General features: G+C 36.0%; 1 protein-coding gene across 3 annotated transcripts in view; it reads right to left on the minus strand.

Annotated features, from left to right (window-relative positions):
• Nucleotides 1–13,197, minus strand: part of PFKP (phosphofructokinase, platelet) — a 47,716-nt gene that overhangs the window by 613 nt on the left and 33,906 nt on the right. For 2 of the 3 annotated variants that reach the window (XM_054192146.1, XM_054192143.1), the window contains 6 exons: nt 8,868–9,020; nt 4,931–5,095; nt 3,748–3,809; nt 2,612–2,723; nt 1,035–1,134; nt 266–371 (listed from right to left, as the gene is read on the minus strand). In XM_054192146.1, coding sequence (XP_054048121.1) covers nt 266–371; nt 1,035–1,134; nt 2,612–2,723; nt 3,748–3,809; nt 4,931–5,095; nt 8,868–9,020 — 698 coding nt within the window. The remainder of the gene's footprint in view (nt 1–265; nt 372–1,034; nt 1,135–2,611; nt 2,724–3,747; nt 3,810–4,930; nt 5,096–8,867; nt 9,021–13,197) is intronic. The other variant, XM_054192145.1, reaches the window with a different exon arrangement.

Consider the following 13,197-nt stretch of genomic DNA (forward strand, 5'->3'; position numbering starts at 1 on the left):
AGAACGTTATTTAAAAGGACAGAGGAGTCCCAGAATTCTTAACAGGAGTTAATTCTGCAAGTATAAGGCTGAAGAGAAAGCGTGAAGGGAGCGGTTAGAAAAGTGAACAATCAAAGTGAGTCACTGGCTGAATGTAGGCCAAAGACAGGAGTGGAATGAAACGGTCGGCAAGCGCTGGGTGTCAGCACTGCGGAGAAGATGTTGTCTGATGTGGTGAAAGGAAGCCAGTGTTGAGACGTTTAAAACGTCAGCAGCGTATACGTACACAAAGTCTGTTTCATTCTTGAGCTCAGCCACAGGTTGGAAAACAAGGTTGCGTCTACGCATTCCCAGCAAACAGACCGAGTCATCGGTATTGGCAAATACTTTTCCTAAAAATAATGAAATAATTCAGGATCCTTCTTACTCACACTTTTAAGGGCAAATACCTTTTTTCTGTAATTAAATTGCATAGGAAGCTTACAGTAGCTTAATTCCAATTACTGAATATTTAATGTAATGATAAAACATCAATTAGTACTTTAATAGGGTTAGGAGATCTTCACTTTTTTAATTTAGCTTTGGTGATTAGCAATGAAAATACAGTGTAATTAAGCAACAATAGGACTGAATTTTTAACATCAAGTTTTAAATTAGATTTTAGTAAATAATGCTTCGCAAAAATGCCCAAAGAAGACATATTACCTTCTTCTGTCTCCCATGTAGCCACCATGAAACAAAAAGGAAGAACAGATGTAACTATATAACCATCAATTCCTTCATGCATGAAAAACTGCAATCACACTAGCATTTTTTAAAGACAGGTAAGAAAACAGCTATATCTGAATTATTGACCTCACTTGAGGGGAAATCTTACAGTAGGAAGCACAGCAAGGCGCTACTGAATAATAAAAACATAATCAAGAGGGAAAGAAGTATGCTGACTAACAAACAAAGTAATATACGTTCATATGTCTGTGTAGTAGAGCAGTCTTACGGACTGAGAGCTAACCAAAGGTTACCGTAACAAGAGAGAGCACCAAACATTTCTGCACCTTTTCGGTAGGTTTCTTTCAGTTTTTTGGAGATCCACTGCATAGCTTTTGCAGAAATTTTTGTCCCGAAGTTCCTATCAAATGGTGAAGGTGCACCACCCTGTGTGAAATGCAACAGTGTGTTAGTCTAGTTATCGGACCAGTATTTGTGTCTATTTATTTATCAGTCATCTCTGACAGTGGCCTGCTTTACCTCTTCTTTCCATTCCCCCCGCTTCGAAAAACAAACAAACCAAAAACCCCTCCACGCCAATCAAGGTAAAACATCTAACGTTTGTGTTAAGCACCTGTAGAATTCTCAGTGAATCGATAGTATTTTCACTTCGATAACTGGAGGGCACTGTTTTCCCTTTCTTCCGCTTCCCCTGGGAGCTGATCGTTCCGCTCTGCCCAGCTCCCCCACTGACACAGGGAAACCTGGATCCAGCCTCATACGGAGCAGGAAGCAGCTGAGGGAGGGGTGTCGGAGGGAGCCACAGAAATGCCAAGTGCTGACTCTCTCTAGTCTGAGGAGTCTGGGAAGCCCAGCTCCCCGCTGCAGCTAGAATGAGGAAGGCCATAATGCTGCACATGTAATCCTAGGGTAAAACAACTGGCATTGGGACTTCCTAGACTAGAAATCACGTTATTTCTTTTCCTTTTTTTTTCGTTTGTTTGGTTTTGGGTTTGGTTTTTTTTTGGCTGCTTTCATTCCAAGGCCTTTATATAGTTCTGGGAACAAAAGTGTTGTTTGGTTGTTTTTTTTTTTTTAAACCCTCTGTCTGTATTATATAAAGTCAGACTTTTTTGTCCATTTTTCAATGCAGCAGATGGGACTGAAATCATTCCTGAAGTAGTTCCAAATAGTTCCAGATTGTTTGACTAATGCTGGACTTGACCTTCAAAATACACTTTGTGAAATTTCAAGCAGAAAGTGCCAAATGTTGAATAATTTAAAAACGTATATGAGTAAGGGGAATATACATACAACTTGAAATGACTTAAAAGTAAAGACAGTTGTTTCATTAGTAGCACTTGAGAAATTTGGCCCTGCCTCTGTTTTTCACTCCACTTTTCACTTTTCAGTCTTGGTGGTAGAAACGCGCCATTTGTCCATTAAGGAGCCGTACAGTGAGACAAAGAGATGCGCGGTACAAAGACCGCACGGAGCAGCTCACTACTGTCTCTTCTACAAGAACAATCTATCTACACATACTTCCTTAACAAAATCTCATCTCTTCCAGGGTCCAGAAGCCAGACACAGTATGGATGGGCAGATAAGCGTGTTCTAGGGATGTATTACAATAGTAGTAAAATAGCTGTATTATCTATTTTTAAAGTTTAATTGTTTCTTAATATAGAGGAATAAAAATGAAAGTCATTAAGAATCTAAAGTGCTTTTTTCCCTAGATTTCTAAGAAGGAATTGCAATAAAATATAATCCTAGCAAAAACTTCTGAGTTACCTACAAACAAAAATCCACACGCTTTTTTTTTTTTTAGCTTTAATCCCAAGTCAGAGTTCCTTGAAATGCTTGAATAGCATAAGCTTTGTTCATACAAAGTTAAGCCTGACTGTAATTTTAAGGTCATTTTTACCTGCTGCATGTGGCCCAATACATTTTTTCGACAGTCAAACACTCCTTTTCCTTCTTCAGAATACAGCTGATAAATGAAGTCAGTTGTGTAGTTCTCATTGCAGTTCTCATTTCTGTAACAATTAAGGCCAAATACAGTTAGCAAATTTACTGTTAAGTAGTGGATGTCTTTACAGCTACTGAATGACAAATGTTTTCCTGTTTTCTTGATACCAGTAATCATGGCTTGGATATTTTCATCTCACCGCATACGTTCACACTTTCACATAACACACTCATGATTCTGAAGTCTGCATTACTTTTACTACACTGACACCACTGGCAGGTCACTTGGAACCCATTGTTGAATAAAGGTAGTGAAAAATATCATTTTATGTCTGACAAGTTCATTATGCAGAGGAAAAACTGCATTAAAACAAAAATCCAATCGAAAAACATCCAATGCCATCATTTTTCCCTTTATAAAAAGCCAGGATAATGAATAGTACCTTAGGTTGGTCACTACCAATATGGTAAATGTAGGATATTTTCTCACCCTAGTCATATAACCAGTAGAACTCGAATAAATATAATGGTATCCTCATGCAATTTACTGTGGGATTAGTTTTTCAGCTCTTTCTTTGTTACTTGGCATACTGAAAATAAATGCTCAAGAGAGAAGCTATACAGCCTGATTCATGCTGCCTAAGAAGGTATAATTTTAAAACATGCTAGTCAACATATTTTAAATGTTTTGATTTTTGAAAGATATTTTATTGTGTTAGCTCTTAAAATCCAAGTAGAATTTTTATAATAAAAATACTGTATGTGTACAAATGTATGCTAGTTTTGACACTATATATAGTAAGAAAGAATCTACAATAAAAGGCAAAGCCGATGAGAAAATAAGCTGGAAAGAGGATAAAATATTAGATTATAAAGCAAATATATTTACATAGAAAGAAGGAAGCTTTGGACCTGAGCATCCAGACAGCTCCGAGACTCGCCTCCTGGAGCTACAACTTTAGTAAGGATCTCATGCTAAAGGAATAATCACAGAATACAGACTTAGAGTGTCTTTGCAAGCGGCCAAACAGCCTACTTGGCTGGAAGTGCTGAGCATCACTGATGACGTCTATTAAAACTACTTCTGCTTACCTCAGCACTAGACCACGCTGGATACTGGTTTTCATTTTTTCAGTCAAGTGTTCCACATTGGCCTAGAAACAACAAAAGTATTTTTAACAAGCTGTACAGAACTCTAAACCAACTTTACTGAGCCTACATATCCTGAGAACTTCTGTAAAGTATTCCACATCAAATACTATGCGCAAATTCAAATAATCAGCAGGTTTTTGGAGATCCAGGATAATACATTGTGCATGGTTATTCATCGTGGGTTAAAAATAACCTCTTCCTCCATGTCACAGATGACTGACTTTAATAGCAACACAAAGTTGTTTGTACGCTACACTGGTATAGCACCAAGTTGGATCACGTCAATATACATAAAAATACAGGAATTGCCACAAAAGACGGTATCTTGCCCTTACTCCCTGTCCTTGCAGAAGTCCTTTTATGAATACAGGGATGTACTGCTGTGCGGGTACTACGATACATGACATGAGGAGCACAGGCCACTGAGAAATGAGTGGGGAGGAATTACAATTCATTTCACACCTCTCTCCCTTTCAGGAAATTTCTATCTGCCTAGCTTTGTATTTGCCCATGACTGCAGTTAGCAGCAGTTACCTCACAAGTGTCAAAGCGTCACAGTAGACAAGTTCCGTATCAGTTTACACCCTAATCTGTAATCCTTAAAGCCTGAGATCTTTATTTCAGTAACACCTCCAAACACGTCCCGAGTAGTTGTGGTATCAAAGTCAGCATCTAATACACCTTACACACTATTCAACTCCTGATGTGAATAGCTGTCTAATACAATAGAAAAGGTATTTCTTTTTTTCCCCCCATGTTTGTTTTTTCTTTTAGAACTGCTCAGGTCTGTTCATTTACATGTAATTTGAAATTCAGTCAGAAGAATAAAAATTAAACAATTCACCTAGAAGTGTTTAATTACTAATACAATAATTTTTTCAGTTAACTGAATATGCCAATAACTGAATGCCAAGAATAACTGGTATAAGCTCCTGCATGTAACATGGCATAAGAACTGGCATTATATGAAAGCGATACCCACAAATGCAGCTTTTACATACCATCTAAACATTTGGGTTTTTTGGTAACATGAGCCATCTAATTCAAATATACACTTTACGCTATATATGTACAATTTTAGGATCTACTTAAAAATTAGGAAAACTTTTCTAATGCTGTATACCTGGAGCTCTCGAATATCAAACTGTTCTTCAAAGATATAAGCAGCATCAGCTCCTGCCGCAAGGGCCCCCATATTGGCCAGATAACCACAATAACCGCCCATGGTCTCAATGATGAAGACACGACGCTTGGTACCACTGGCCGACTGTTTGATGCGATCGCACGTCTAATCAAAGACAAGATATTTAAAGTTTAAATTTTAAAAGTCTTAATTTCTACATTTTTATACATCATGCAATTTTACGTCACTTATTGGTAAGAGAGTTTAAAGGACTTACAAAAAATATAACTTTAAAAATTCCAACATAGCATAACCCGTTTAACTATAGTAATTACCAGATAAAGTAACTCTTACCTATCATACACTGAACACCACAATCAAAATAAAATGTTTTGCTACTATCAAGTCTTATTTGCTTCCTGCAAATACTGAAACAAGAATTAATTTTGGTTTGTGTATGGAATTAAAAGTTGTGATAGTCTTCTAACAGAGGTACAAATAGGTATAAAGGAGCTTTTTAATCAGCTCTGGTGTAAGTTCCTCTTCCTTGCTTTAACTCTATTCATTACTGAAGAGTTTATTTCTTCTTTGTATTGATTTTAAAATTCACTGCGTTCCCAACCATACCTAACAGTTACAGTTTCTGAAATGTAAGTCCTGAGCATGTGTTGCCCTATTGTTTGCTTTCCAATAATGATATCCACACAAATATAATTCTTTGAAGCACTACCAGGGCTTTTTTTTAAAAATGTTTTTGGTTTTTTATTAATAGGTCCATACTTACTATAAGACGACTGCCATCTCCACTTGCATCTTACTCTGACCAGCATAAGAAATGTTCTCTACAAAGAGCTCTGTTGTTTACATGCCACCAATTAACACCAATATTTATTAGAGCTGCCTAAGAGACTTAGGAAATAACAGAAAATCTCCGGTGTGGTAGGACCTACGGAACTTAGGAAAACATAGAAACTTAGGAAAACATAGAACTAGGAACTAGGTTATTATGTATCTCCAGGTTTTAATAATACTCAAAAAGCTATCTGACAAACTCTCACTTCCTCAAATGAGTTCTACCCTTCAAGGTCATTTTAAAGTCATCACATAATACATCTTCCTTTCAGAAAGCAAGTAATAGAAAGAAAAAGATACTATTTCCTTCTTTGTCTTAAAAATAAATAAATAGGTTATACTAGACTTGGTGACAAGAATAATTCTGTGAAACTGATGTACTGTCCCTACACTAGTTCTGTTTAGTAAAAATGAACCTGTGAAGTTCATCATCGTGAAACCTGAATTACGATAACGTTAAAAAATCCCTATGCCTTACTGATTTTCTGAATGAGTAACTGCAGATGCTGTAATATTTGAGGTATTTCTGTTTCACAGGTATTTCCAACCAGAACCTTCATTCAGCTAACTGAAAACAATACTTCAAGCTGAAATAAAGCTTGTGAGCAGTACGGTCTTTAAAAATATACCTAACAGACCGCAGAACAAATGATGAATTGATATGTGAGAAAAGTTAAAATAATAGAAGTCTAGAACTTCTAATATCATAAAGTTTAATGCACTGAAGGACTACAAACAGTTTATGCATTTATTTAGGTCCAGCTACCAAAAGATACATGTAATTTACTTTATAGATACTTTTATTTATATATTTGCATATGTGCATTTGTGTGTGTATGTATACACAGAACACGCATATATACACACACAAGCACAGAATTTACATGAATTTATTTAGAATATGGACTGACATTCTGTTACCGTAAGCAGGAAGTATCCCCATAACAAACTACATCACAAACGCCTACGCTGAACTTCTTTTTTTTCAAAATGACACTTTCTTTTACCTGTCTTGGATTTTACAGTGTCCTCAAGCACTTTACTTCCCCCTTCCAGATGTGGTTTCATAAAAATCTCTGCACAATACTGGCATCTGGCACATGGTAAACAGTAACATACTTATAAAAATCCCCATTACTTTTAACAGTGGCAGATGCAGTACTGAACTGATTTTAACTCATTTTAAAAAAGCTTCTTGGAACTGGTTGGATACTATGTGTTTAAGCTTATGATATAAAAAAAAATAAAAATCTTGGCTTTAGACACTGAAGAAATAAATACACATGAGAAGATTTACTTCTTTTTGAGAGACTTGAAAGATCCGTAAATGCCAAACTTTCTAAAAACTTTTCCAGCTGCTGGTCGTAGAATGAAGTTTTCTGCCTTTTTGAGAATTTCTAAGCAAGGATGTAAATCATTAGTTGCTTTTGGGATTAGTCTAGATTTATTTAAAATGATTCCTATTCCCAACTATCGAAGAGACATAGTAGAAACTTTCCACTATTCTTGCTCTCCCAGAATGACTGTGACAGAAATACCCGAACTCAGAAATGTCAGATTCATTAATTCATATTCTACTCCATAGGCTGGAAAGGCCAAATCTCAACACCCGATGCAGGTTTCAGAAGTTGAACATGGAGGCATGGTGACTGTCTGCAGAGGACTCTTTGGAATTCCACTGCTAGTTGAGCTTTCATATGAACTGAACAACTTCATGAAAAATCTGATATTCAAAACTTCACCAAATCAACAGTGTTCTATTTTTAGCATAAACTAAACATTCTAACCATAATGAAATTCAATAGATACAATCACTATTATTTTATTTTTTACTGAGAGCATTACTGAAAGCTGTACAAATTCCAATTAAAATTAATAATAAAAATATTGAAATAAGAGGAAGCAGCAATACATGCAATCACTTTTTTCCTCATTTTGTTTTCACATTTTCACTTTTACATGTGCATCGCTGTTAGAAGTGATATCAGTCATAATCAACAGACTTAGCCTGACATTTATAGAAGTAGGTAAGGGGTAAGCAGCTAATGGAGCAGTAAAAGTACCCGTGTCTGCCTACGAACATACAGCTACAATTCACCCACACTCCATCTCAGAGATGCTGTACTGCATCTGTCAAAGACCAGGCCAAAATATATTCTGACACAGCTCTTTTAATCATCTACCAGAGTTTTTTCACTCTTTCTATGTAAATATCGCTGTTTCAGAGCAGGAAAACAAACCTGCATTTCTCAAACCCCTGGATCTGTATTCTGATTTTCTTGGCCAATTACTTCGTAATTAGTTATATGGATTGATAACGTCGCGTTTGATAAGACCCAGAGCTGTTCAGAGGTTACTGATCTGTTTGCATTAGGCTTCAACTCGGTTCCCTTTGCTGCGGCTCCAGCAGACTCAATAGGATAGTAAAGAACTTAAAGAGTTCACATTGCATTTATGCCCAAGGGAGAAAGCTACGGCAGACCAAAACTAGAAAAACTGATTGTTCTGCCTGAGATGGCAAACTCATTCATAGCAAGTTCTGGCCTCTAACTGCTTCGTTAGCATCAGTGACAGACTTAACTGCTTATACTATGCATGTATTTATATGCACTTAATATATGTTAAGCCTAATGCAGTCAATAGGATTATTCATGTATTTAGTGTTAACCATGTACTTAAAATGCTCTACTGCACTGAGCTCAGTCATTAGCCCATGCAGTAAAGGTGGCATTTATTTTTAAAACACGTGCTTTCTTCTTTCATCTAAGTAATGCTGAGGAGCTATGTAAGATAAAAAACAAAATCCAAGCGAGCAAAATATTTTATTTTCAGTAAAAGCAAGTGTCCTAAGCACTGATGCAGCAGTCTTGTATAACAAAACAGTGTCCCCAAGAGTTAAAAATCCAACATAATTAATTTTTTATTAGGTTAATTTTTAATCAGTCTCGGAAAATTTTTTAAGTATAAAACATAAAAAAACCAACAGTAACTGAATTATTTTATAAAACTAGACATTTGAACGTCTTTAGGTATGCTCATCTTATGCACTTTATCATCTTAACTTTTAAAAGATATGCAGTCTTACCTCCACAATAGCATTCAGGGCAGTGTCAGCACCAATGCTAAAGTCTGTGCCTGGCACATTGTTGCTAATAGTAGCAGGCAACACACAGATAGGTACGCAAAACTCCTCAAAGCGGGAACGTGCCTCGTGTAGCTGCAGACAACTTTCATAGGCCTGAAGCAGTGGTACAAGTATGAGTGATACATTCCTTGTCTTTGGATTGCTCTGCTAATGACTCCTTGCATGTGATGGTAAATTTGGCTGTCCATTGGCCCATGTAAATACAATTGGTGAGATTATTTGGGGGGAGGGGGGGATATCCTGTACATACCACAACAGTGCACTGGGGTTGCATTGGCACAATGCTCTTTGAAGAAACGCAGAAGATTAGTGCGAGTTAATACAGAGTGAACGTGAAGTGTGCAGAGCATAGAGGTCTGAAGCAGTTGGGCAGAAAAAGACAGCATAAAGGTAACTGGAAATCATTCCACAAGAAACCACTTAAAGAACAAAGTTTGATACATGTTAAGGAGTTTAGAAAGTTAACTAGTAAAACACCTACCCCTTGAAGGAAATGCTTAAAGAAAGATGCTTTTTTAAAAACTATGTTATCCTATAAAGTCAAGACACGCATCTACTTCCACCAAGAAAAAGGAAAAAAAGCTTTGCCTACATCTTCCAAGATTCTACCAGTATCACAATCTGCCTCTATGCACACAGTATGGACATAGGCCCAGAAAAATCCAGGAACATGTGCACATGGATGAGTTAATAAAGTCTGCAAGTACAGTTCAAGGATTCTTTGAAAAGCAGCTGTAGGTCCTTGGGAAGATTCCAAACACTACAAAATAAATCATCATATAAAAAGGATTAGATGTTCCTAACATATGCCAAAGGTTAAGATTTTGCATCTGTTTTAAGTCAGTAAACATATTTTTAGTTACATTGTTCCAATTCTTCCTAAACTAAACTAATCAGCATCTCTCATGATATTTGGCAATTTTTCAAACTACCTATGTAACAACTCTCCAGAAGAAAGCCTGATTACATAGTACGTTACTTTTTTCTTAATCTCTTTCTCCCAGTAAGGACTAATGTTCACAGAAGTCTCATATTTTCGATTTCTTAAATCAGTTCAGAGAAGCAAACTATTGCAGATCAAAATTAGATAGCTATCTCCACAAATATCTATACAGTGACTGATTTAAGCAATAACTTAGGAGAAAATGATGGGAAAAAAATTCACCTGTGAGAGTTCTGCTCCATAGATTTTTTTTTTCCTAGATAAAGCAGATCCTGCTCAATGGGAGGACAGGATACAAGGCGATAGGTGCATAAGTGCAAACTGACTCGCCAAAGTCTCTCTCTCATGTATTTTGTAAGTGCAACTTTCAATTTAGCTCAGTTCTAGGACGCATTTCCAGTTTAAGTCTAAAATCCAATCTAAAAGATTGTGCTTTCAGTCCCGTAGCTCTGAGAAGCAGTATAGCCAAAAGAGCAACAAATGGATATTTTTTTTTTATTATTTTTTTTTGAGTGGACGAGACTTCACTGATAAAATGTCATTAATTACCCAGCCCAACTCAGCTCAGTCAGGCTGCTTTGAATTTTTCTTCGTACTGGAAAATAAAGATGTACACTGAGTCACAGTGGTTTGGTAAAACTACATGACTTCCCGGAGATCTGCAAAGCATGAGTTTCTCTAAAAAAGTTTTATACTGAGACTTTTGGGAAACCAAGTTGAAGGGAGATTTAGAGCAATAACTAACACAACAGGTTAGTCTGCATTTATGATATGTTAAGATTCAGGTAAGATATGTTTTACTTGCATTAAATATTGCCATTTTATTTGATGCAAGTGATCTCAGCAAACATATCCAAAGACCGTACCTTCACCAAGCATGAGCATTAGATAATTATATGCAACATCTTCGCATCACTGCAGCAAAATATGAAAATGCTTTCAATAAAGGGTCACTTAATAATTATAAAAGGGTAAACAAGTGATCGGTGGATTTAATAATTGCTTCACGATTATTTTTTGAAATTAAGTACCACAGTCAGATCATATAAGGATACTGTACTATGTCAATAAAATGATTTAATCATTTCACACCCTTTTATTACATTTGTTTAATTAAAAAGGGTATTGCCATAACCAAGGATGCTCAATTAAAATACATGCAGTTAAGACAGACTGTGGTTTGTTGCAAAGGGATGCATTTACTGCCCTACCTTCACATCCAGCTGTTGCTAGGACTGAACTGGATGATAACTGAACTGGTTACCTAGCTTGGCCAGCCTAATTTTCAGCTTCCTAACAGACTAATGTGGAGCCATATGCTAGTACCAGCACTGTTCGGGTACAGGAGCCTGTGTTTTTCAAGGAAACTGCATGGAGACTGCATTAAGGCAATCTAACTGTAGCTTTATTCACTCCTCAGTGAGAAAGTGTTTTCTTGTTCTTTTTCTCACAAAACCAATTGATCACCCTGTATCCCCTTTCCCTTTGATGAAAGAAAAAGGTGGATTCTCAAAGAAACATATTAGAGAGTTTCAGCATCTTCCTTGTTCACGTTCTATTTTTCTCGATAACAAGTTGATACCTTTTCTTTTCATTTCCCTATTTACTTCTACATCTCCTAAATCAAATGAATATTCTTCCATACCTTCTGGTTTATTCATCTTTCCATCAGTTTCTGCTAGCCCATCAGTAGGCTTTCTTTTCAAATTAAGTTGTCTCCTTTCCATGTTCTGTACCTTAAAGAGTCTAACTTTTTATTCATTCAGCTTAATTACAGAATAGGTTTCTGCTTTTTAGTTCCACCTGCAAAATGTATTGCTAATGCTTCTTTTTGATCAGTATTAAGTAATCCAACTTTCATTTAAGAAGAAATTTCTATCTTTCATGATTATGGAGGAAAAAAACGAACATTTCTTTGTTGTCATATTCCAGAGGTCTGCTATCTGAAATATTATTCTATTAATTTCACTGGATTAGCAACGTGAAGTTGAGAATATAGATATTTTTATTATGGTAGTTATTTTACTGATGCTTCTTTTCAGAGAAAAGTCAAAGTTCATGTTCTTATCCTGCAATCCTAAACCATTTATTTTGTTTACGTAGATACAGAGGCCTTAAGCATCCCATTTTCAGGAACAGAAACCTCCAGCTTTCCCCAGGCATTTTATATTGTTTTCATTGACAATTGTTCTCGCTAATATTCTGAAAACTGTGAAAAATACAGCATAAGATAAATTTGAAACACTCTTCAAAAGACAAACCAAATTCTACTATTCCGCTGATTACAAGCCTGTACTTTAAAATAAAAAATGGAAAAAATGGAGCATTTTAAGATGGCCATAGATTCTGTTATAGAATTAAATTCTAATTATTGAGAAATGTACCATCCACTATCTATGACTTAGGGAAATTCACACTCTTGCCTAATCTCGCATTCAGATGTTATGTATTTGTTGGCCAGGTTTTTATTGTTTTTCTTTTTAAATGCAGCATCTTAACACATTTTATCTCAAACGTCTCAAGGTACCATTTACATGCCTTGACAAGTTTCAAACAACTGACAAGTGTCTAGTAGTGCCAAACACTAACAAGGCCTCATTACCCATCAGAAATGTACTTACCTTACTAAAAGTTGTCAAGAACATAGAAGTAAGAGCAGTACCACAGAAAAACTGTGTGATGACATTTTGGTGTTCATAAGAGGTACTTTTCTCAGAGCACTGAAAACTATGATGCATTTATTGACCTAATAGTGGCAACAGGAATAAAGATGCTATAAACTAGATCGAATGGACATTCATGTCCATATGCTACTCTCGTTTACCACAGTCAGTTGTATGACTTGGATTGAGCCTATCAGTCACATTTAATAGAGGGCATCATCACTATTGAACCTGATCTGAACATACAACACAGGAATGAAACGATCCATTTTTCATTATCAGTTTTGGTGAACCATGTTCAAACAATCAGAGCAGAACACTGACAAGATATCAAGCAGAAATGTTTCCCCGACACCAAAGTCTGCTCCTTCACAAAAAAAAAGGACAAAATTTAATTTTCCATTGGACTGAATCTAAATCTTGTAAAGCCGTTGCATTTCATATTCATTTCAGAGAAAAATCTTGGGAAAATAAAATGCAAAAACACGACAAAAGCTATTCGTAAAAAAAAAAAAAAAAAAAAAAAATAAACAAAAAAAACCCCCACAACATTTTGAAAAGTTTTCAACTACTGCATTGAAAATATGGACAATACTGACATTTTATCATCTAATGAAGGCAGATGACATCTAGAAACCTAAAAATAATGCAAAACGCAACAAAG

Source organism: Rissa tridactyla, chromosome 2, assembly GCF_028500815.1.
Source record: "Rissa tridactyla isolate bRisTri1 chromosome 2, bRisTri1.patW.cur.20221130, whole genome shotgun sequence".
In the NCBI taxonomy this organism is placed as follows: Eukaryota; Metazoa; Chordata; class Aves; order Charadriiformes; family Laridae; genus Rissa; species Rissa tridactyla.